The sequence below is a fragment of the Somniosus microcephalus genome, chromosome 1, assembly GCF_052327205.1.
Source record: "Somniosus microcephalus isolate GS21.2 chromosome 1, FLI_Smic_1.0, whole genome shotgun sequence".
Taxonomy (NCBI): Eukaryota; Metazoa; Chordata; class Chondrichthyes; order Squaliformes; family Somniosidae; genus Somniosus; species Somniosus microcephalus.
In genome coordinates, this window is record NC_140987.1 from 393,882,974 (window position 1) to 393,905,885 (window position 22,912).

A 22,912-nucleotide genomic window follows, 5' to 3' on the forward strand; every position below is an offset into this window, starting at 1 on the left:
TGTGGAATCCCTGACAAACAATGTAAGTGGTACTTACGATGTGTTTCTTGGATTTCTGCAGCTCTTCCACTGAAGTTAACAATGGACAAGTGAGAGAACCTCCGCAGAAATTCACCCTAAAGTCTCCGACTGAAAAATTAAATGAGTCATATTCAGGGACTGAAAGCAAATTGAACCAGTGGAATGAGTGATGAGAATGAAATTGTTACGGTTGATGACTTGATTTAATGTGTAACTGGACAATCACAGTATACTGTGAGAAAAACCTGACCAGAAACCCCACACACATTTATTGAAATGGTATATGTCATTTTTTTATAGTGCAGATCAATTCACTGCAATTACTGTTCAGTTAGAAGGCAACAGCCAAGAATGGCCAGTGAAAAATTAATATTTACCAGTAGCTTTTCAAGTAGTACATAATCTCCATCAATCTGTTAGCTGATGTAATCAACATGTTTTTATTCTGGTTTGTTTTCCATGCCGTCAAGTGATCAGTTGGAGCAATGGCCACGAAACTCACGCCTCAGGTTGACAGACGTGGTTCCTGAGCTGTGTGAATCCTGTGGCCATGCAGGAAAATTTAAAAAGTAGGGGGAAAAGGCTCTTAAGTGCCTTGTAAGGTACCTCATAATGATTTCAATTGAGACCCCGCCATTGCAGGTCAAGTCAGCTCTACGCTGACAGATGACCCTGTGGGGAAATGCGCGTGGGAGCGAGTTGACAGGTTCCCGACCTGCTGTCAAAAAAAAAACTTTCCCACCCAACCCGCCACCAATCGCACCTGCTACCACCACGGAAAATTCAGCCATCATTTCTGTTTGATATTAAATATACTAACAAACTACATAATGAGTTGTGTATGTATATTAAAAATTTGTCCAGGAGAGGATGGGAGAAAATTGGAGGGAGAAAGACAACATTATAATACAACTCTTGATCAGTATTTTCATGCTTTTTCTCAATGCATTTGCATAAATAAAAAATAGTGAATATTAATAAAGCAATCTAACACAAAAGTATGTAATTTAACTTTAATATAATCTTTAGAGTACATTGAATGACTGTCACTTAAAGAAGCACTTTGAGCAATACACTGCCACTAATCACATGAATCATATGTCAAAATTTTAAACGGTGGTAACTGGCACTTGTTTACATCACAAGAAGTGCTGGAATGAAGATTTTCCCAAGCAAATCAGACCATTTTTAACTGCAATGCTTTAGGTCCATTATAGAAGCCATGCCACTGAAGTAAGTTCATTAGTCATAGAAATCTCAGGATTAATGGTGCCTCTATGCACCAGATTTAGTTATGTTTCCCTTTAAATGGAGCCTGTTTTTGAAACTAATGATTTTCCTAATACAGTAAACTGAAACTGCTCCATTCACAATAACCACCAGAGGGGGCAAGTATGTTCATTTTTTCAACACATCCGCAGGCTATTAATGTACATTCGTCTAAATTCCTCTCTGCTATTTTAGGAGGCAATTTTTTTGTAACCAGGTTAACACGGCAATTAAAATAGCAGAGAGAAATTTTTCAGAAGAATAAATGAAGCATTTGTGCGTTAATATCCTATGCCATTCATTCAGGCCATATATAGAATAGCCCCCCCTTCAAACAGAATTATGCCAATAATTGCATTATTGCACATCCAAGATCACATAATTCTGTATTATTTCCTGTATTACACTGCACAGTTTGCATTGCTAAAAGTGATTTCAACTTTGCATAACCTGCCGTATTAATAAAACCTGACATTTATACATACTAGCAGAGGCTGCTGGATCGTGATTAGGAGATTCCTATTTTGATGTTGGACATTTTCTGATGCAAAGGGTATTAAAGCTGCACAGCATCACAACCAGACCTGTAGTATTTTTAATTCTTCAATAGTTTACAGTTCTGCGCACTGTGCAGCACGTGTTATATTTAAAGACTAATATGAAAAATGTTAGCTTCTTGCATGCTGTCCTACATAATGGTACATGGAAAATGTTTAGTCTTTGTGGTAATTCTCATTTTATGGAGATGGGACGCCCAAACATAAGGAGGGAATTGGAAAAATTAATTTTTGCGGGAATATGGCCCAATTTACCTCATGTTCCAACTCAATCCATCGCTCTCCTGCCCCATTTCAACCTCTCTGTAAACCTCATCTGGTTCCTGCTTTTGTTATCACGAGCTAAAAAACACCATTGGCAGGCAGGGTATTCACATCTTCCTCCAATTTGAAAGTTTATTCCTTTATAGATGGGGTAGCCCTGTTTTCCCAGTCCGTGAGAGTGAGAGCAAGAGCCAGATTTATGAGAGAAGTGGAACATCGGGAAAATGGGACTGGTGGACAGGGGAGAGTAATGGGAGTTTTCTTTTAGGAATAAACATGTGTAAAGTATAATTACCTCAACTATGGGGACAGTGGGATAGGGTTGCCAACCTTCCAGGCTTGTCCTAGAGTCTCCAATAGCAACTTGTATTCATATAGCTTCTTTAATGTAGTAAAACATTCCAAGGCGCTTCACAGGACCGTTATATAAAAAAAAATTGACACCAAGCCGCATAAGGAAATATTGGGGCAGATGAGAGGTAGGTTTTAAGGAGCGTCTTAAAGGAGGAAAGAGAGGTAGAGCGGTGAAGAGGTTTAGGGATGGAATTCCAGAGCTTAGGGCCTTGGCAGCTGAAGGCGCGGCCGCCAATGGTTGAGCGATTAAAATCGGGGATGCCCAAAAGGCCAGAATTGGAGGAGCGCAGATACTTCAGAGTGTTGTAGGGCTGGAGGAGGTTACAGAGATAAAGAGGGGGAGGCCATGGAAGGATTTGAAAACAAGCATGAGAATTTTAAAATTGAGGTGTTGTTTAACTGGGAGCCAATGTAGGGCAGTGAGCACGGGTGACGGGTGAACAGGACTTGGTGCAAGTTAGGACACGAGCAGTAGAATTTTGGATAAGTCTACAGAGGGTGGAGGCTGGCGAGGAGTGCATTGGAATAGTCAAGTCTAGAGGTAACAAAGGCATGCATGAGGATTTTAGCAGTATAAGCTGAAGCAGGGGCGGAGTCGGACAATGTTACGGAGGTAGAAATAGGCGGTCTTAGTGATGGCGCAGATATGTGGTCAGAAGCTCATCTCGGGAACAAATACGACACCAAGATAAGCAGTGGCAATCATTTAAAGAAAAATTCTCGAATGAATATACATTCCATTGAGAAATAAAAACGCCACGGGAAAAGTGAGCCACCCGGCATGGACTCAATGGGCCGAATAGCATCTTGTGCCTTTATGACTCCAAAGAAGTTAGGGATAGTATTCGATTAAAAGAAGAGGTTTATAATGTTGCAAAGAATAGTAGTAAGCCTGAGGATTGGCAGAGCTTCAGAAACCAGCAAAGGATGACCAAAAAATGAATTAAAAAGGAGAAAATAGAATCTGAGAGTAACTTAGCAAGAAATATACAAACAGATTGTAAGATCTTCTACAAGTATGTAAAAAGGAAGAGAGTAGCAAAAGTAAGCGTTGGTCCCTTAGAGGCTGAGACAGGAGAAATTATATTGGGGAACCCAAACTGGGCATCAGTTAGCAGATTATTGGTGAGTAAGTGCTGCTTGATCGCACTGTTAACATAGACATAGAAACATAGAAAATAGGAGCAGGAGTAGGCCCTTCGAGCCTGCTCCGCCATTCAACGAGATCATGGCTGATCATCCAAACCCCAGCACCCGGTCCCTACACCGACAGCCACCCTAACCCCGCAACCCCACGCATTTAATCCCCCCTAACACTAAGGGCCAATTTTTATCATGGCCAATCAACCTAACCCGCACATCTTTGGACTGTGGGAGGAAACCGGAGCACCCGAAGGAAACCCACGCAAACACGGGGAGAATGTGCAAACTCCACACAGACAGTCACCCGAGGCCGGATTTGAACCCGGGTCCCTGGCGCTGTGAGGCAACAGTGCTAACCACTATGCCACCGTGCTGCCCGTGTTGACGACACCTTCCATCACTTTGCTGATGATTGAGAGTAGACTGATGGGGCGGTAATTGGCCGGATTGGATTTGTCCTGCTTTTTGTGGACGGGGCATACGTGGGCAGTTTTTGACGTCGGGTAGATGCCAGTGTTGCAGCTGTACTGGAACAGCTTGGCTAGAGGTGCGGCTAGTTCTGGAACACAAGTCTTCAGCACGACAGCCGGGATGTTGTCAGGGCCCACAGCTTTTGCTGTATCCAGTGCGCTCAGCTGTTTCTTGATATCACGTGGACTGAATCAAATTGACTGAAGACTGGCTTCTGTGATGGTGGAGACCTCAGGAGGAGGCCAATATGGATCATCCTCTCGGCATTTCTGGCTAAAGATGGATGCAAACTCTTCAGCCTTGTCTTTTGCACTCACGTGCTGGACTCCACCATCATTGAGGATGGGGATATTCATGGAGCCGCCTCCTCCTCCCGTTAGTTGTTCAATGGTCCACCACCATTCACGACTGGATGAGGCAGGACTGCAGAGCTTTGATCTGATCCGTTGATTGTGGGATCGCTTGGCCCTGTCTATAGCATGCTGCTTCTGCTTTTTAGTATGCATGTAGTCCTGTGTTGCAACTTCCCCAGGTTGGTACCTCATTTTTAGGTACACCTGGTGCTGCTCCTGGCATTCTCTTGTAGCACCAGCTTTCTGGCCATTTTTATGAATCATATTTAATATCCAAAACCCCAAGAAAGAACTGTACTGTTGGGCAAGCTTGTGGGAGTGGCTTAGGAAATAGGATTGCAAGCCAGGCTAACCTAAGGTGCATTCATATGCAAACGGCCATCTCACACTGACAGGCTGGGTGGAAGGGAACCCAAGCTGATTGACGTCATTACCATTTAACATGATTACTGGGAACAATACCCCGAGAGGAAACTCGGAGACACCATCAATAAAGCACAATCCCAACCGAAACTCGTGGAAGGCAGGAGATGGCCAGGTCATTGTCTTCCAGAAGATAAGCCAGTTAAGCAAGTTCAGTTTGAGATTGAAACCCATTACCTACTAATGGGGGCCATCACTTCAGGAAACAACAGACATCCAGTAATCAGCACTCATTGTCTCTCCAAGTGCCAGGCCTGGGAGCAGGGAAACAGAATATCATTTTTCACAAAGATTTCAAAGGTCATGAGTCACTCCAGGCCACAGAGGGGTCCAGACATATCACTTAAGTCAATACATCGATCAGTATTGGCGTGAGGAAATGGCGATGGGTTTTGGGTATATCAGGAGCCGTTCGGGGGCTGTTTTTTTTTCTCCCCGGCATCAATCTACGAGTCTCCCGAGTGGGGCTCGGCATGACGGAACGCTGCCAGAAGCCGAGCGCTGCTCTTCATCCCTCATCAACGGACCTCGACTCAAACTGGAACTTGGATACCACGTCGGCAGCACGGAACCAGGAGTGAGACGTACAGGAAGAAGCCGCAAGCAAGACGACGGGCAATCGAGGTGAGCGTATTGCCTGCGCCTACACATCCACAAGACCACTTAGCTGTGTGAGGGGGTGATTGTAAGTTCCAACCAAACCTTAGAGGGGTTTAGTGCTGGGGTCCTGTGTTAGTTTATTTCACGGGAGGGTTCTTTTATTAGACCGTGATAATTTAGCACTGTATGGCTTGTTGGACAAGCCAGGGTTGTGTTGTTTTGTACTGTTACAAGTGTTATTGTTAAATCCTATTAAACACAATACGGCTGAGCTCAAATGGGTGTCCGAGTTTGATCTGTCGATATAATCCCTATCGTCCAGAACTTTTAGTAAGAGGTGTGTTTTCGGTGCGCCTGAGAAAACCACTTACACTCTTCTACACTCCTTATAGAACAAGGATTGGTCCCCTGGTTTGATGGTAATCATAGAGTGAGGGATATGCTGGGTCATGAGGTTACAGATTGTGGTGGAATACAATTCTGTTGCTGCTGATGGCCTACAGTGCCTCATGGATGGTGAGGTGAGTGAGACTGCCCTTGACATCAAGGCAGCATTTGACTGAGTGTGGCATCAAGGAGCCCTAGTAAAACTGAAGTCAATGGGAATCGGGGGAAGGGGGAACTCTCCACTGGCTAGATTCATACCTAGCACAAAGGAAGATGGTTGTGGTGGTTGGAGGCCAATCATCACAGCCCCAGGACATCACTGCAGGTGTTCTTCAGGACAGTGTCCTAGGCCCAACCATCTTCAGCTGCTTCATCAATGACCTTCCCTCCAAAATAAGGTCAGAAATGGGGATGTTCGCTGATGACTGCACAGTGTTCAGTGCCATTCACAACTCCTCAGATAATGAAGCAGTCCATTCCCGCATGCAACAAGACCTGGATGACGTTCAGGCTTGGGCTGATAAGTGGCAGATAACATTCGTGCCACACAAATGCCAGGCAATGACTATCTCCAACAAGTGAGAGTCTAGCCACTGTCCCTTGACGTTCAACGGCATTACCATTGCCAAATCCCCCACCATCAACATCCTGGAGGGTCACCATTGACCAGAAACTTAACTGGACCAGCCACATAAATACTGTGGCAACAAGAGCGGGTCAGTGGCTAGGTATACTGCGGTGAGTGTCTCACCTTCTGACTCCACAAAGCCTTTCTACCATATACAAGGCACAAGTAAGGAGTGTGATGGAATATTCTCCACTTGCCTGGATGAGTGCAGCTCCAACAACACTCAAGAAGCTCGATATCATCCAGGACAAAGCAGCCCGCTTGATTCGCACCCCATCCACCTCCTTAAACCTTCACTCCCCCCACCACCGGATAAGGGCAGCCGGCGCTTGGGAACACCACCACCTCCAAGTTCCCCTCCAAGTCACACACCATCCTGACTTGGAAGTATATCGCCGTTCTTTCACAGTAGAAGACACAAAACGTTTACCAAAAATAGTGGGGAACCAAGGGGCAAATGAGAGCGAGGAACTTAAATACTTTTTCTCTACTGATATTAATTACTTTATGAAACTAATGGGACTAAAAGCAGGCAAATCCCCTGGACCTGATGGCTTACATCCTAGGGTTCTAAAAGAGGTGACTGCATAGATAGTGGATGCATTGGTTGTGATCTTACAAAATTCCCTAGATTCAGGAAAGATCCCAGCAGATTGGAAGATAGCAAATGTAACCCTGCTATTCAAGAAAGGAGGGAGAGAGAAAACAGGGAACTACAGGCCAGTTAGCCTGACATCAGTCATTAGGAAAATGCTGGACTCCATGATTAAGGTACTTAGAAAATCATAATATGATTCGGCAGAGTCAACATGGTTTTATGAAAGGTAAATAGTGTTTGACAAATTTATTAGAGTTTTTTGAGGATGTAACTAGCAGGGTAGATAAAGGGGAACCGGTGGATGTAGTATATTTGGATTTCCAAAAGGCATTTTATAAGATGCCACATAAAAGGTTGTTAAGCAAGATAAGGTACATGGGGTTGGGGGTAAGGTATTAGCATGGATAAAGGATTGGTTAACTGACAGAAAACAGAGAGTAGGGATAAACAGGTCATTTTCAGATTGGCAGGCTGTAACTCGTGGGGTGCTGCAAGGATCAGTGCTTGGGCCTCAGCTATTTACAATCTATATTAATGACCTAGATGAAAGGACAGAGTGTAATGTATCCAAGTTTACTGATGATACAAAGCTAGGTGGGAAAGTAAGCTGTGAGGACACAAAGAGCCTGCAAAGGGATATAGACAGGTTAAGTGAATGGGCAATAAGGTAGCAGATTGAGTATAGTTCACTAGATTGATCCCTGGGATAAGAGGGTTGTCCTATGATGAGAGATTGAGTAGATTGGGCCTATAATCTCTGGAGTTTAGAAGAATGAGAGGCGATCTCATTGAAACATATAAGATTCTGAGGGGGATTGACAGGGTAGATGCTGAGAGATTGTTTTCCCTGGCTGGAGAGTCTAGAGCTAGGGGGCACAGTCTCAGGATAAGGGGCCGGTCTTTTAAGACTGAGATGAGGAGGAATTTCTTCACTCAGAGTTGTGAATCTTTGGAATTCCCTACCCCAGAGGGCTGTGGATGCTTAGTCGTTGAGTATATTCAAGACAGAGATAGATAGATTATTGGACTCCAGAGGAATTAAGGGATATGGGGATAGGGCGGGAAAGTGGAGTTGAGGTCGAAGATCAGCCATGACCTTATTGAATGGCGGAGCAGGCTCAAGGGGCCGTATGACCTACTCCTACTCCTAATTCTTATGTTCTTGGTTGCCAACAGTCTGCCTCAGCCTCAGACAGTTGCCATGGAGGGGGATGGAGTCCAGGAATTAAAGATTAACCTCCTGGACACTGCTGTAACCAACCCAGGAGAAAAATCATTGCGGCAATAAAAAAAAGTTTTTTTCCCCATTATCTTTGAACACTTCAGTTTATTAGCTATGTGAAGAAATCTCCAAGAATATGTCCAACCAGAGTTGGCAACTCTACTGCAGGATTAGAGAGTGAGAGAAATACAGATTAGAGAGGAAAGAGTGACAAATAACCAGAGAATAAAGGAAACAGTCCAAAGGAAAGTAAGAAAATATAGGGAACAAATTGCTGCATGCATGAGTCAAGAAAGCAAAGTAACTGACATAGCAGAAAAGGTCAAGTCATTGGTTGGCAGCTGTCTTCATTGTGGAAGTCGCCTCATTGTTTCTACACTTACTTTCTTGGTGCATTCACACTGGATCTGCAGGAAGTGGGAGCACTGTCTGGGTTTGACTCAGTGTTGTGTTTTCCATATACTGTCATTAATCAAGCCATTCCCTTTCCATAAAACACTCAAGCTTTACTCATCAAGTTGATGTCATCTTTACCCCTCAACTCTGTACCTCACAGCTCTTTATTAACATTTGTTACGCTGAGCCTTCATCTTGGATGCTGACTTAGGTTCTGGATTGCATAAGGGCTGGACTCCTTATTCAGCCACATTTCTTTGTCCGCTTGTTCGTTCTGCTCTACTCTGTCTACCATCACAGCTGCCACCTCTGGGCTGAAGATATTGTGTGAGGTCCTGTACTGTCTGGTCAACTGTCGAAATGAAGCATCGGAGGAGGCATCATCCTCATCATCTGAAATCCTGATACGCCCATTTTCACTTTCTTGGTTGTCTTCGGCCTCACTACGGAGCTTCCTAATGTCTTGCCTCACCAGCACATGAAATCCAAAAGCACAGAGGATGAATACTAAGCCAGAACACACGCCAGACACGAAGAACAGGGCCACTTTCTCTGGGAGACCTGAGATGAAACAGATTAGGCAAAAATCAAACCAATCTGAAAACAGAGTTGCCACCTATCTGGTTTTTGAATGGCCGTACTGGAAATTTCTGAAATGCAAACCAGAGACCAAGGTGGGGATTTTAACCCCCCAAAATGGGTGGGTTTGGTCGAGTAGGATGGTAAAATGTTAAAAATATCAAACCCAAACCCAACCGGCCTCAAACCCGGCCACTTCCGGTTTTAACGGAGGTGGATGGCCAACCCGCTCCCAGGAGGCGGGCTGGTCATTTAACTATTTTAATGAGGCTGCATGCCTCACATTTTACCACCATTTTAAATTTTACGTTAGCTGGCCATGTTTCCTGAGCCTCAGGAAACCCGGCAGCTGAAGGGAAGCGAGGGCTGTTGGATCCAGCAGGTAAGTGCCTTTCCAGCATTGCTTGTGGGCCAGGAGGAGCAGGAGTTCTTCCTCCCCTCCCACCAAGCTAACCAGCTTCCCTCCCCCATCCCTGCAATTGGTTGTCCCCCCCACCACACCCCACAATTCAATCCTCCCCCCTCCCGAGCCACGATGTCCCACCGAGCCACAATCTCCCATAGACCTAGCCTATCCAATCTCCTCCCCACCGCCCGTCTTTCTGATCCCTCCCTCCCTCCTCTGCGCTCCCCGGCTATGGCCTCCAATCTCCCCTCCGACACTTCTGATCTTTTCCCAACACTTCCGATCTCTCCTCCGACCCTTCCAACCTCTCCCCACCCCCCCTCCAGCCTCCGATCTCTCCTCCCCCAGCTTTCCAATTGCTCCCTCCCTCCTCTCCAATCCCCGGCTGTGGCCTGGTGCCAAAGACCTGCCCACCCAACAGCCAGCTTCAATCCAGCTGGCTGCGGCTGGGAAACAGAGACAAAAAATGTTAATCAGGTCCTGCCGTTAAATTCGGTAGCACCTGCGGGAAACCTGTCCTTCCGGGTTTCTCGAATGCAAAACTGCCCCCCCTGCTCCCTCCCCACCTCCCCGTAAATATCAGGATCCAAAAGTCTGTACATTTTTTCCACGTACAATGTAGAGACGTTAATTATTAAGTTTTCAAATTAATTTGCCTCAACAGCAAAGAAAACATCAAAAATCAAGCCAGGATCCCACCCACTGCCCCACCTCTATCCTGTTCTTTGTCCAGTTTTGGATTTGGCCAAACATGGCAACATTACTTGGAAAGGGTGAACCAGAAAACTGTCACTTTCAATCATTATTATCATACCCCTGGCCTGTTACTGAGATCCTGCGAGTGGGAATTCAAATAATACAGTCAATCTTGGAACTATCCAAAAAAGATCGACCCATTCAAATTACAATCAAGCTAGTTGCTTCAAATATTACCTTTCATACAGAGAAACATCTATATGCACCTTTATTGAGGCAGTGTTAAAACAATTGTCAATAACTGGGAGACAATAGAACAAAGTATAGGTGAAAATAAGAGGAATGTTAGCAAATTAACAGGAAATGGGCCATTCTCAAATTGCTGACAAATGATACAACTTATAGAATGTATTTAGTCTTTTTCATTTTAAAGCATTATTAGAGGCACATTGGCAGTGCAGAGAAACATACCCCTAATGTGGGCAAGAGTGGCCAGAGAACTGCTAACAATCGCGACATCTTTGGCGTAAAGCATGGACATTCTTGGGCCATTATACCAGCCACCTGCAGCAAATAAGTACAAACTAACTGAGAGTGCTTTCAAAACTGACTATCTCTACTGTTCAGTAAAGTACTGTACAATGGGTTCTATAGAGAGTGAGGCTCAACCAATTTTAGGCTGAAATTACAGGAAATAATATGCATGGACTTTGAATTATGCTCTGCAAATGTTAGGTTAGCACATTTGTATACAGTGTGAAATAGGTTAAACTAAATGGGTTAATTTGTCCTTTAGCATAGCAAACAAATGAATTGTATATGGACATTGTAAGTATTTGTGTCCTAAAGTTCACAGGCTAATTTTGAAGGCAATGGTTTTACATATGAACATACAAATTAGGAGCAGGAGTAGGCCACTCGGCCCCTCGAGCCTGCTCCGCCATTCAATAAGACCATGGCTGATCTGATTACTCCACATTCCTGCCCACCCCCGATAACCTTTCACCCCCTTGCTTATCAAGAATCTATCTACCTCTGCCTTAAAAATATTCAAAGCCTCTGCTTCCACCGCCCTCTGAGGAAGAGAGTTCCAAAGACTCACGACCCTCTGTGAGAAAAAAATTCTCCTCATCTCTGTCTTAAATGGGCAACCCCTTATTTTTAAACAGTGACCCCTAGTTCTAGATTCTCCCACAAGAGGAAACATCCTCTCCACATCCACCCTGTCAAGACCCCTCAGGATCTTATATGTTTCAATCAAGTCACCTCTTACCCTTCTAAACTCCAGCGGATACAAGCCTAGCCTGTCCAACCTTTCCTCATAAGACAACCCGCCCATTCCTGAATTTATAGAATTGGGACATCATTTCCAATTACTGCAAATCTCATCAGTATACATTTCATTTATTGTGTTTCTCTGAAATAAATTCACTTTCAAAATTTCCCAATAGACAGTATATATTTGACGGTTATATTCGTAATCACCTATTACATTTGTTCTTATGGTTATTCTTGCCTAACTTAAAGAATGCCTATTTTGGTCTGTATTTTTTTATCCCCTCTACTCCTGACTGTGCTGCTTCTTCCCGGGGTACAGTTCGATGGGTACTAGTCGCCCTCCAGTATCTCACCCAATGCTCATTCTTCAGTGGATGTTGATCAGCTGTAAAAATGCCAGCTGCTGAAATTATCTGTACATAATTTTCTCCACTTGTCTTCTGAAGACATTGGCTCCTTATTGGGGTATGGTATACAAACATCCCTACAGTTCTTTGCTCAATTGGCCAGTCTTCATGTGATCCGAGAGATAGTGAGTACCACAGACTATTCAACCTTAAAGGCATTACAGCTGAGCTTAATCCTCTCCTCCCCAACATCTACACATGTGCACTTTGTAGCAGTGATCACTGGGCAGCAATCTGGTCTGAGAACCCTGGCCACATTTTTATCTCGAAGTACAGGGACACAGAGGTCAATTGTAGCATCCTTACTGTTGCCTTGAGTAAGATCAGTTAACTGGGAAGTCGAACCTGGGACCTTTGGGCCAGTGGAGGGAATTTTAACTTTTATTGCCGGGCGAAAAATGGGTTTTCCTTTTGGAAAAGAAAATTGGATAACGTGTAAAACAGGCTGCCAATTCGCTATCACCCATTTCTCGCCCCACAATAAGTTAAAATGACTCCCTGTATGGCTCAGATACAACTTCAGCAACTATCAATGGTATTTGATATAAAAAAAATTAAGTTCCTTCTGCTTTGGAGATGACCAATGACTTGTGACAAGAACTATTTGTTGTTAGATGAACTCTTCAAAGTGTAACAATACTATTGCAAAATAAATACTATAATGTAGACCAATATTTTATCAGTAACTAAATAACTTGCAAAGCATTACTTTAATTCAATTGCATAAACAAAGACAAATGTTAGAACTCATACCATGAGTATAATCCGATATTAAGAAGGGTTTTACTGCTCCTTGACCAGCCTCTTCAAACAGCTTTTTTGGAACTGAAATTTAAAAATACAAATAATTATACTAATTGGTAATTTTTGTATCTGTTTTATTATTGATCAGTCTGTGATTTTCTTACCGCAGGTATATGAAACTTTGAGTTGTTTGCGGACTCCAGGGAAACAGGGATCACCAAATCTCAGAACACTGGCAATGATTGAACAATTAGGTTTGCCATGGCACCTCGATGACATTTGCCTTAGAGCTGTAGGTGTGAAGCACTCTGAAAGGAACAGAAGTTATTCAAAGCAGTGCGCCATCTATTTTTTCCCCAATTTCTCATCTCCCCTCCTCGCCTGTTCTCTTCCCAAAGCATTCCACAAGTGCCGATCATACTTACCCAAAACAGCTATTCTACATGTGTGAATCTTAGACAGTGAATATCAGCAGGCTATTGCACTATGGGGTGAGGGGAGATTATAACCAATTCTGAACCCATCAGTGACATTTTTGAAATAAAAACAGAAAATGCTGGAGATACTCAGCAGGTCAGGCAGCATCTGTGAAGAGAGAAACAGAGTTAACGTTTCAGGTCGATGACCCTTCGTTCTGACATGCCTGTCTTTGAATTATGTGGCTTGCTTTCTTCCTCAAGCAAACTGCCTAGAGATGGCTGCTTCATCATTGAAACATTGTATCAATTTATGCTGGACCATGATTTCTGTGAGGGAAGCTATTTTTTATATTCTCCTGTACTGTGACTAAATTAAAGGAATCAATATCAAGCTAAAATAAAGACAAAAATGCTTCACTTTTGTTGCACCATCCTCAAGCAACATCCACACAAGAGCACTTTGCAGCGTGTGTCAGTGGATAATGTTGCGTCCGTGTATAATAAGACACAGACTGCGGAGAACGGTACAACGGGTGTTTACTCAACGTGGCTCACACTGCAACTGAACTGTACAGATTACTACTCAGTGTTATATACAGGTGTGGTCACTGCCGGTACTGCAGTATACATGAGCTGTAAAACATAGTTCCGCTCCCCATTAAATTTACATTACAATTCCTCCCTTTTTAGATTAACAGTACCATAACACTCATTTAACAATTAAATATCAAACTAATTACAATTAACACTTTTAACATGCAACATTAGCTGAAAATAGTCTATTTATATATTCAGTCTTTGGGGAGGCTTCCTGATCCTTTCTGGATAGCGCCTTTCCCGAGTGTCTTGCTCTTGGTGCGGAGGCGATTCTGGCCTCCTGTCGTCGGTTGGTTCATCAGCTTCTGATGCTACTGTTTCTGGGGTAGACGCGACCTGTACGTCAGGTTCATCACCAGGTACGTATGGGCGAGGCATGGGGTTGACTTGTTCCTGTGACTCGAGGATCTGGTCAGCATGGCGTCTCACGATGCTCTCCCCAACGTCCACTATGTACATTAGTGGCCCCTGCCGTGTGCATATCGTTCCTGGCTGCCATTTTTCTGTTCGGTAGTCGCGGGCCAAGACTGGTCGCCCTACATTGAAGCTCCTTGTTGGCTTCTCATGGATGTGCTGGAATTGCTTACTCTCAACATCTCTTCGTATGTTTGGTCTGAGCAAATCCAGGCGAGATCTTAACCTTCGGTTAAAGAACATCATGGCTGGGGCCTGGTTGGTGACTGCATGTGTCGCATTCCGGTAGGCGAACAGGAAATTGTCCACCTTGTGCTGCAGCGGAATGTTGTCAATGTACATAGCCTTTATTGCCTTCTTAAAGGTTTGTACGAACCTCTCAGCCAATCCATTTGTGGCTGGATGATACGGGGCGGATGTGTAATGCCTTACCCCATTCTTTTTCAAGAACCACCGGAACTCTTCGGACACAAACTGTGGTCCGTTGTCGGAGCAAATCTGTTCTGGCAAGCCATTCCTGGCAAAAATGGTCCGTAGGACTGCAATAGTTTTCTCTGTGGTGGTGGAGGACATTTTGATGACCTCAGGCCATTTCGAGTGCGCATCCACAGCTATTAAAAACATTGAGTCCATGAATGGACCAGCAAATTCAATATGCACCCGTTGCCATGGAGGTGAGAGCCACTCCCATGGGTGTAGAGGGGCCTGTGGTGGTGCATTTTGGACTTTCTGGCATCCTGAGCAGCTCTTGGTCAGGTCCTCGATTTGTTTATCGATTCCTGGCCACCACACTTAAGCCCTGGCTAGGCTTTTCATTTTTACTCCTCCCAGATGACCCTCATGAAGCTCATTGAGCACTCTATCCCTTAACTTGGGTGGAATTACCACTCGGGATCCACACATCAAGGTCCCCCGGCACACTGACAGCTGTTCTCTCCTTGTCGAGAATGCTGGCAACAGTGAGTCGCCATGTGTTGGCCATCCCTTCACCATCAAATCATATACCCGAGACAGTGTCGGGTCATTTCGGGTTTCCTTTTCGATACAAGTGTTAGTTACCGGTAGGTATTCAACTATAGTCGAATGGAATATTTCGACAGGATCCACTGCTGGTGCTTTCTCCACAGTAGGCAGTGGCAGGCGTGATAGCCCATCAGCATTTCCATGCTGTTTCGTGCCCTTATATTCAATCTCATAGTGGTGCGCCCCTAGAAAAAGTGACCATCTTTGTAGTCGTTGCGCAGTCATCACCGGAACGCCCTTCTTCGGATTAAAAATGGAGACGAGGCTGGTGATCAGTCAGCAAGGTGAATTTCTGCCCATGCAGATAGTGATTGAACTTTTTCACTCCCCACACTAGGCTGAGGGCCTCCCTGTCAATCTGGGCATAGTTACGCTCGGCTGAAGTTAATGATCGTGACGCGAAGGCTATTGGCCTCTCTGAGCCGTCCGAGAATTTGTGCAACAGCACCGCTCCAATGCCGTAGGGTGACGCATCACATGCCAACCGAATTGGTAATGCTGGGTTGTAATGGGCCAATACCTCTTTCGATGTGATTAGTGTTTTGCTCTTCTGGAAAGCTCGTCTACATTCGTCACTCCACTTCCATGGCACCCCAGTTTGCAGTAGGGTGTTCAGTGGGTGTAGTATTGTAGACAAATTTGGCAAGAACTTATGGTAGTAGTTTACCAGCCCGAGGAACGACCTCAGTTGTGACACATTTTCCGGTGCTGGAGCCTTGACTACTGCCTCAATCTTCTCTGGGGACTTATGTAACCCCTCTTTATCGATAACGTGGCCACAATACGAGATCTGTTTTCTAAAAAACTCGCATTTGGGGCGGTTAGCTCAGAGCCCATATTCCTGCAATCTAGTGAGCACCTGCTCCAGGTTGGCAAGGTGATCATTGTCATTTTCGCCCGTGACCAAGATGTCGTCCAAATAACATTGGTCCCTGCGATCCCTTGCAGGACTTGTTCCATTGCCCTCTGCCAAATAGCCGGAGCTGATGCTACCCCGAATACCAGCTGGTTGTATTGGTAGAGACCTTTATGGGTGTTGATTGTGAGGTATTTTTTTGATGCTTCTTCTACCTCCATTTGCAGATACGCCTGGGCCAGATCAATCTTAGTGAAGCGTTTCCCTCCAGATAGTGAGGCAAAAATATCTTCAATCCGCGGAAGTGGATATTGTACGGTGTGAAGGACCGGGTTCACTGTTACCTTAAAGTCCCCACAGATGCGAACCTTCCTTGGTTCCCCAGGCGTGCTGCTCAATGACTTTTTCATCACAGGGACGATGGGTGTAGCCCACTCGCTCCAGTCCTCGGAGTCCACATCACGGAAGACCTCTCCTGGTCCCTCAATACCTCCTCTCTGGTGAAGAAGGCCCCGCAGCGCCTATATTTCCTAAGGAGGCTGAAGGGATGTAACCTGTCACCCCTGATCCTCTCTAACTTTTACCGCTGCACAATAGAGAGCATCCTGACAAACTGTATCACAATATGGTATGGCAGCTGTAGCTACTATGACCGGAAAGCCCTGCAGCGGGTAGTCAAAACTGCCCAACGCATTACCGGCACCCGGCTACCGACCATAGAGCACATATACCAGAAATGCTGTCTACGGAGGTCACGGTCCATCATCAAAGACCCTACCCACCCCAGCCACAGTCTGTTCGCCCTCCTGCCATCTGGGAGACGCTACAGATGCATTCGCACCCGTACGACCAGATTTAGGAACAGCTTCTTTCCCAGGGCTGTCATCCTACTGAACTCCACAAATAAACTCTAAAGCCTGCACATCTGCCAATGCACTTTATTATGGTTATGGTTATGTTTATGTTAATGTATTACAAGCCAAATGTATGTTGAATGTTTAAATGTCTTAATCTAAATGTACACTCTCGGGAGCCGCAAGCCTACATTTCGTTGTACTGCACTTGTGCACTAACAATGACAATAAAAGTTGATTTGATTTGATTTGATTTGATTCTACCTTGGACAGTACACCTGAATGTTCCAGACTCTCCAGCTCTGCTTCAACGGCTGGGCGAATCGCATAAGGTAACGTCTGGCCTTAAAAAATTTGGGGCTTGTGTTTTCTTCAATTTTAATCGTCGCTGTCATGCCTTTTAGTGTTCCGAGTCCTTGCTGGAACACTTCTTTCGCGTCAGTTAGGATCTTTGACAGTCGCCCAGGTGTGACGTCGTCATCCTTTTTGTCAGCCACAGTCAGTGCCTGTATGGAATGCCAATCCAGTTGTATTTTCCGGATCCATTCACATCCCAGTAATGGTGGTCCTCCATCTTGCAATACATACAGGTCTAGTTTTGGTGTTTCCTTACCATTATATATAACGGTCACCCTTATTTTTCCTTTGGGGTAGACTTTTTGCCCCGTGTACATCTTCAAAATAATTTTTGTGTCTCTCAAGGGTATGTGTGAGAATAGCCGTTCGTAGTCCCGTCGGTTTATGACTGTTAGAGCTGATCCTGTGTCCAATTCCATCTTTACCTGGACTCCTGCTATCTTGAGAGTGACCCAAATGGTTCGGTGATCCTCCGTTGTGATCACATTATGTAGTTTCAGACAACTCAGTTCCCTGCTTTCGGAGTCATTATCACTCTTTTGTTCGTCTGAACTATTCTCCGTCATCTTATGTACCTTCTTGTACTTTCCTTTGGTAGGTTTCTTATTGCTGGTTTTCTTTCCTGACCTGCAGACTCGTGCTATGTGTCCTACTTTTCCACACTGTCTGCACACTTTGGCCTAGAAATTCACTATGGCCCCGCCAGCTGGCTAACGGCCAAAAGTTAGCGCTGGGCGCGGAGCCATGTGCGACCGTCAAATATTCACTTTTCGCGCCCCAAGTCGGAACCGGGCGCTATTCCAGGGTGTGCCCGCCACTGCTTGGAGCGCTGAAACTGAATATCAGCGCTCTAAGTGCTGCTGCGCCACCCGATGCGGTGCGGCAGGCTGCGGTACTGCAGGCCTCTTCCTTCTCTTAAGGTGGAGGTGCCTGCAACGGGGAGATCGCCGCTGGATTGTGCCGGCAAATGAGCCCGGCACCACGGAGAAGTGCCGGGCTCGCGGAAAGCAGCCGGCAATGCCGCGGGGGGGGGGGGGGGTGGAGGAGGCCGGGGAAGGAGGTGCGGGCAGGCGGCCGCCGAAAAAGCGGCCGGCCGCACCTCCACCTTAAAGCGCCCCAGTAGCGCAGCAGTACGGCCCCGTTTTTCAATCGCTGTTTGCGGCCGCTGCAGAAGAGGCGGCCGCAACTAAATATGGGGTTTGGGCCGGAAGCGGGGCGGAACCGGGGCACTGCGCACACCGATGACGTCATCAGTGTCGGCGCAGCGCTACCGGCTACCGCCGCCATTACCACAGCGCTGAATATCAGCGCACCCTCTTACACTGGCGCAGAAACCCTATTTGGGCGGTAACTGGGCGCAAAGCCCACTGAATTTCTAGCCCTTTGTCTTTGAACCAGCAATCATTCTGGTCGTGTGTTCTGCCGCAGCGATAGCACTTCTCTGTTCCATATGACATTTCGTTTGTGCCATATTCTTGTGGTCTCTGTTGTCTCTCTGCAGTGCCCCGTGCTGCTACTTCATATGATACCGCAATGCTGAAAGCCTTTTCCAGCGTAAGGTCCTTTTCAGATAAAAGCCGTTTCTGGGTTCCTTCACTTTGAAGCCCACACACAAACTTGTCCCTTAAGGTATCTGCCAGTCCCGCTCCAAACTGGCAGTGTTTCGATAGTTTGCGCAGTTCTGTTAAATAATCAGCATTGCTTTCATCCTTATGCTGGTTCCGTTTGTGAAACTTGAATCTTTCTGCTATCAGCAGCGGTGTGGGGTTTAAATGTTCCTTTAGTATCGTTACTATGTCTTCAAAACTCTTTTCCATTGGCTTCATTGGGGTTACTAGATTTTGTAATAAACCATACGTCTTTGCACCCATTAAATTTAACAATACCGACGCTTTCTTGTCATCTGACACCCCATTTGCCTTGCAGTACACCTCTATTCGTTCGACATATGTAGTCCAATCTTCGACTTCATTGTCAAATGCGGTGATACTGCCACTCTTCGGCATTTTGGGTGTGGCTTAAAATGGCATCTCCCAATGGCTTAAAATGGCGTCTCCCGTGCTTTCCTTCCTCCCCCGCTGCCGCCGATGCCGCTCCCGGCGGTTCTCGTGGCAATGGCGGCGCCCTGTAGGTTTTGCGCGCTTCTCCTGCGCTGCTGCCAACGCCGCTCTCGGCAGTCCTCGTGGCAATGGCGGCGCCTCGCGGGTTTCTGCGCGTCTCTCTCTCCCTCTCTCCGACGCTGCTCGGCCCCTGAACACCGGCTGCGCCCTGTGTGCTCTGCCCTCTCTCTCTCCCCCGTCGACGCTGCTCGGCCCTTTGCTGTGCCGCTCGGTCGGGCTCTAGCCCGCCGCTGTCCGGGAAGGGTCTGCGCACTACCTGTTGCCAGCCCGTTTCGCTGGACCACCTCGACTGGAAAGCCAAGCCTGGCTCTCGACAGCCTCCCCCGCAATTCTCGAGTCTCTGCTGGATGACTGGGCGGTTGCCCGTGGTCGACGCCCGAGTCTCTGGCCTTGACCTCCAATCCACTGATCTCCAGGAACGAATCCCCGGGAGGTGATGCAGAGTTGCAGGTAGGTTCAAACCTGCCTCGTCACCAATGTTGCGTCCGTGTATAATAAGACACAACAGGTGTTTACTCAACGTGGCTCACACTGCAACTGATCTGTACAGATTACTACTCAGCGTTATATACAGGTGTGGTCACTGCTGGTACTGCAGTATACATGAGCTGTAAAACATAGTTCCCCCCCTTAAAGGTATATACATTACAGATAATCATCAGGAACAAGACTCCTGGTTGATATTTTTGCTATTCCCTAGCCTGGGATATTGAGGCTATTGTAGTACCAATACCGCCATCCTGCCTCAGATTAACTCATTCAGCATGGACTTTTCAGCCTTGAAAGGATTCATTTTAGAGGGACCTCCAAGATATTTATTTATAAGATATAAAACAGTATAACAAAGGTAAATCCAGAACACTACTTCAAATTAAAACATGACAGTAGGACAAAGGGACACAGCTTCAAACTAACAAAAGGCAAACTTAGGGCTGATTTCAGGATGCTTTTCACACAGAATGATTAACACTTCAAATAGACTAGGTAGGGTTTTGGAGGCAATCATTTAAGACATGGCTATATGCTATGATTGAAGGGGGACGTGTGCTTTCTGGATGGACAGGCTGAGTGGCTTCCTTTGTCTAGATCGATCTTGTGATACCCAATTAGCAGACTATCTCACTGGCAATGATGAATTCCAAACAGTTCTCTCATTTTCACAGAACACTGTCCTAATTCAGACTTGCCAAACCTTTTACACTTTTTAAATTACTGCAATATTTCAGCATTTATCAATGAAAGTCCCTCCACTTAATTTAACATGTTTCATTCTCCTGACTTCTGAGCGACAACTGTGATATGAGACAATAAAGGAATTGCAGGATGTGTAACTACTGGTAAGGGTTTAAAAACAGTTACCAGTTAATAACAACAGTGAGCTCCCCAATGACTCAGTGAGTTAATATATCACCTGGTGTATCACTGAGGTACATGGACCAGAAGGGTTCATAAGAACATAAGAACATAAGAAATAGGAGCAGGAGTAGGCCAATCGGCCCCTCGAGCCCGCTCCGCCATTCAATAAGATCATGGCTGATCTGATCCTAACCGCCAATCTACTATCACAGAACCATCTCCTGAATCTAACAGAATTAGACACACGAAATAGGAGCAGGATCAGGCTACACGGCCCCTGGGCCCGCTCCGCTACCCACAGGGCCATGTCCGCTCCGAACCTAGACTCATGTCCAAATTCCTGCCCGCTCCCCGTAACCCTTAATTCCCTTTACTTCTAGGAAACTGTCTATTTCTGTTTTAAATTTATGTAATGATGTAGCTTCTACAGCTTTTTGGGGCAGCATATTCCATGGACCTACCGCCCTCTGAGTGAAGTAGTTCCTCCTCATCTCAGTTTTGAAAGAGCAGTCCCTTATTCTAAGACTATGCCCCCTAGTTCTAGTTTCACCCATCATCGGGAACATCCTCCCCGCATCCACCTGATCCAACCCCTTCACAATCTTATATGTTTCAATAAGATCGCCTCTCATTCTTCTGAACTCCAATGAGTAGAGTCCCAATCTACTCAACCTCTCCTCATATGTCCATCCCCTCATCCCCGGGATTAACCGAGTGTACCTTCTTTGCACTGACTCGAGAGCAAGTATGTCTTTTCTTAAGTATGGACACCAAAACTGTATGCAGTATTCCAGGTGCGGTCTCACCAATACCTTGTACAACTGAAGCAATACCTCCCTATTTTTATATTCTATCCCCCTAGCAATGAAAGCCAACATTCCATTGGCCTTCTTAATCACTTGCTGCACCTGCATACTAACCTTTTGAGTTTCGTGCACCAGGACCCCCAGATCCCTTTGTACTTCAGTACTTTCCAGTTTCTTGCCATTAAGATAATAACTCAGCACCCAGTCTGTGCTGAGCTAACTGATCTCAGCAAGGGTGGTAATAGGGCTAAGGAGAGGGGGGGGGGGTGCAGAAACCACAGGGGTTCTTGCTCCTGATGATTATTCAGTAACCTTTGCTAGAAAGTGCTTGTATGACAACAGGATTGAAATAAAAACTAAAATACTGCAGATGCTGGAAATCTGAAAGAAAAACAGAAAGTGCTGGAAACACTCAGCAAATTTGGAAGCCCTAGCTATAGGCTCACCGATATCTGGCGTAGTGCTGTTCACTGAGGGGCATTCCATATTTCCATGGAGGTCTTGTCCAAAACTTGCAGCGTAAATGACAAGGATGGTTTGGTTCTTACACTGGAGACGTAGTTTCTCATTCTCACACACAAGTTTGCTTTTGTGTCCATCTGTAATATGCACACATTAAAGTTAGCACAATAATATTATAGATCCTAACATGTTCTGTAAGCAATCTAAGTTCATTTTCATTGCAGTGGTGGTGGGAATCTGACTGATAAGTGCACTGAAATAACTTTGTGAATCTTAAAAGATCTGCACTGCCAACTGGATAATAATTTAGCAGATGCAGCTTCAAATTCTTGTTAAGAAACTATTTTCCCCAAATAAATGGGGAATATGTGGAATGGAATCTAAGTTAATGCTGAGTTATTGAGTTGAGTAATTCCTTCCAAAGGGAGCAGCACTGAATATCTGGCTGGGAACAGCATTGAAGGCTATAGACCGAAATGGTCAAATACTCCATAGGACAGAATTCTTCTTCTGACGCTTAGGCTGGGGAAGGAATATTGTCTGTTAACGGTAACATACAGCATTGAATAGTGAGAATATATGAAGGAATAGTCTGGCCAATATTTATCCCTCAATCAACATCACTAAAGCAGATTATCTGGTCATTATCACATTGTTGTTTGTGGGAGCTTGCTGTACGCAAATTGGCTGCCACATTTCCTACATTACAACAGCAACTACAATTCAAAAAGTACTTAATTGGCCCAGTTCACAAGAATGCCCGCCCAATGCATTTCCGAGCCAATTAGAGGAACTGGATCTGGTGACATCATTTGATGGCATATCATCAGCCGGTTTCCTTAAAGGGACCAT

The 22,912-nt window shown here is 45.4% G+C and overlaps 1 protein-coding gene across 2 annotated transcripts in view; it reads right to left on the reverse strand.

Annotated features, from left to right (window-relative positions):
* Positions 1 to 1,019: 1,019 nt before the first annotated feature.
* The window catches only part of LOC147125109 (protein eva-1 homolog C), a 38,125-nt gene continuing 16,232 nt past the window's right edge, over positions 1,020 to 22,912 (reverse strand). The window contains exons 4-8 of one of the 2 annotated variants that reach the window (XM_085997471.1): positions 22,045 to 22,197; positions 12,961 to 13,104; positions 12,806 to 12,877; positions 10,839 to 10,931; positions 1,020 to 9,247 (exon numbers count right to left, since the gene is read on the reverse strand). In XM_085997471.1, the coding sequence (XP_085853597.1) occupies positions 8,877 to 9,247; positions 10,839 to 10,931; positions 12,806 to 12,877; positions 12,961 to 13,104; positions 22,045 to 22,197 (833 nt within the window). In that variant the 3' untranslated portion in view covers positions 1,020 to 8,876. The remainder of the gene's footprint in view (positions 9,248 to 10,838; positions 10,932 to 12,805; positions 12,878 to 12,960; positions 13,105 to 22,044; positions 22,198 to 22,912) is intronic. The other variant, XM_085997482.1, reaches the window with a different exon arrangement.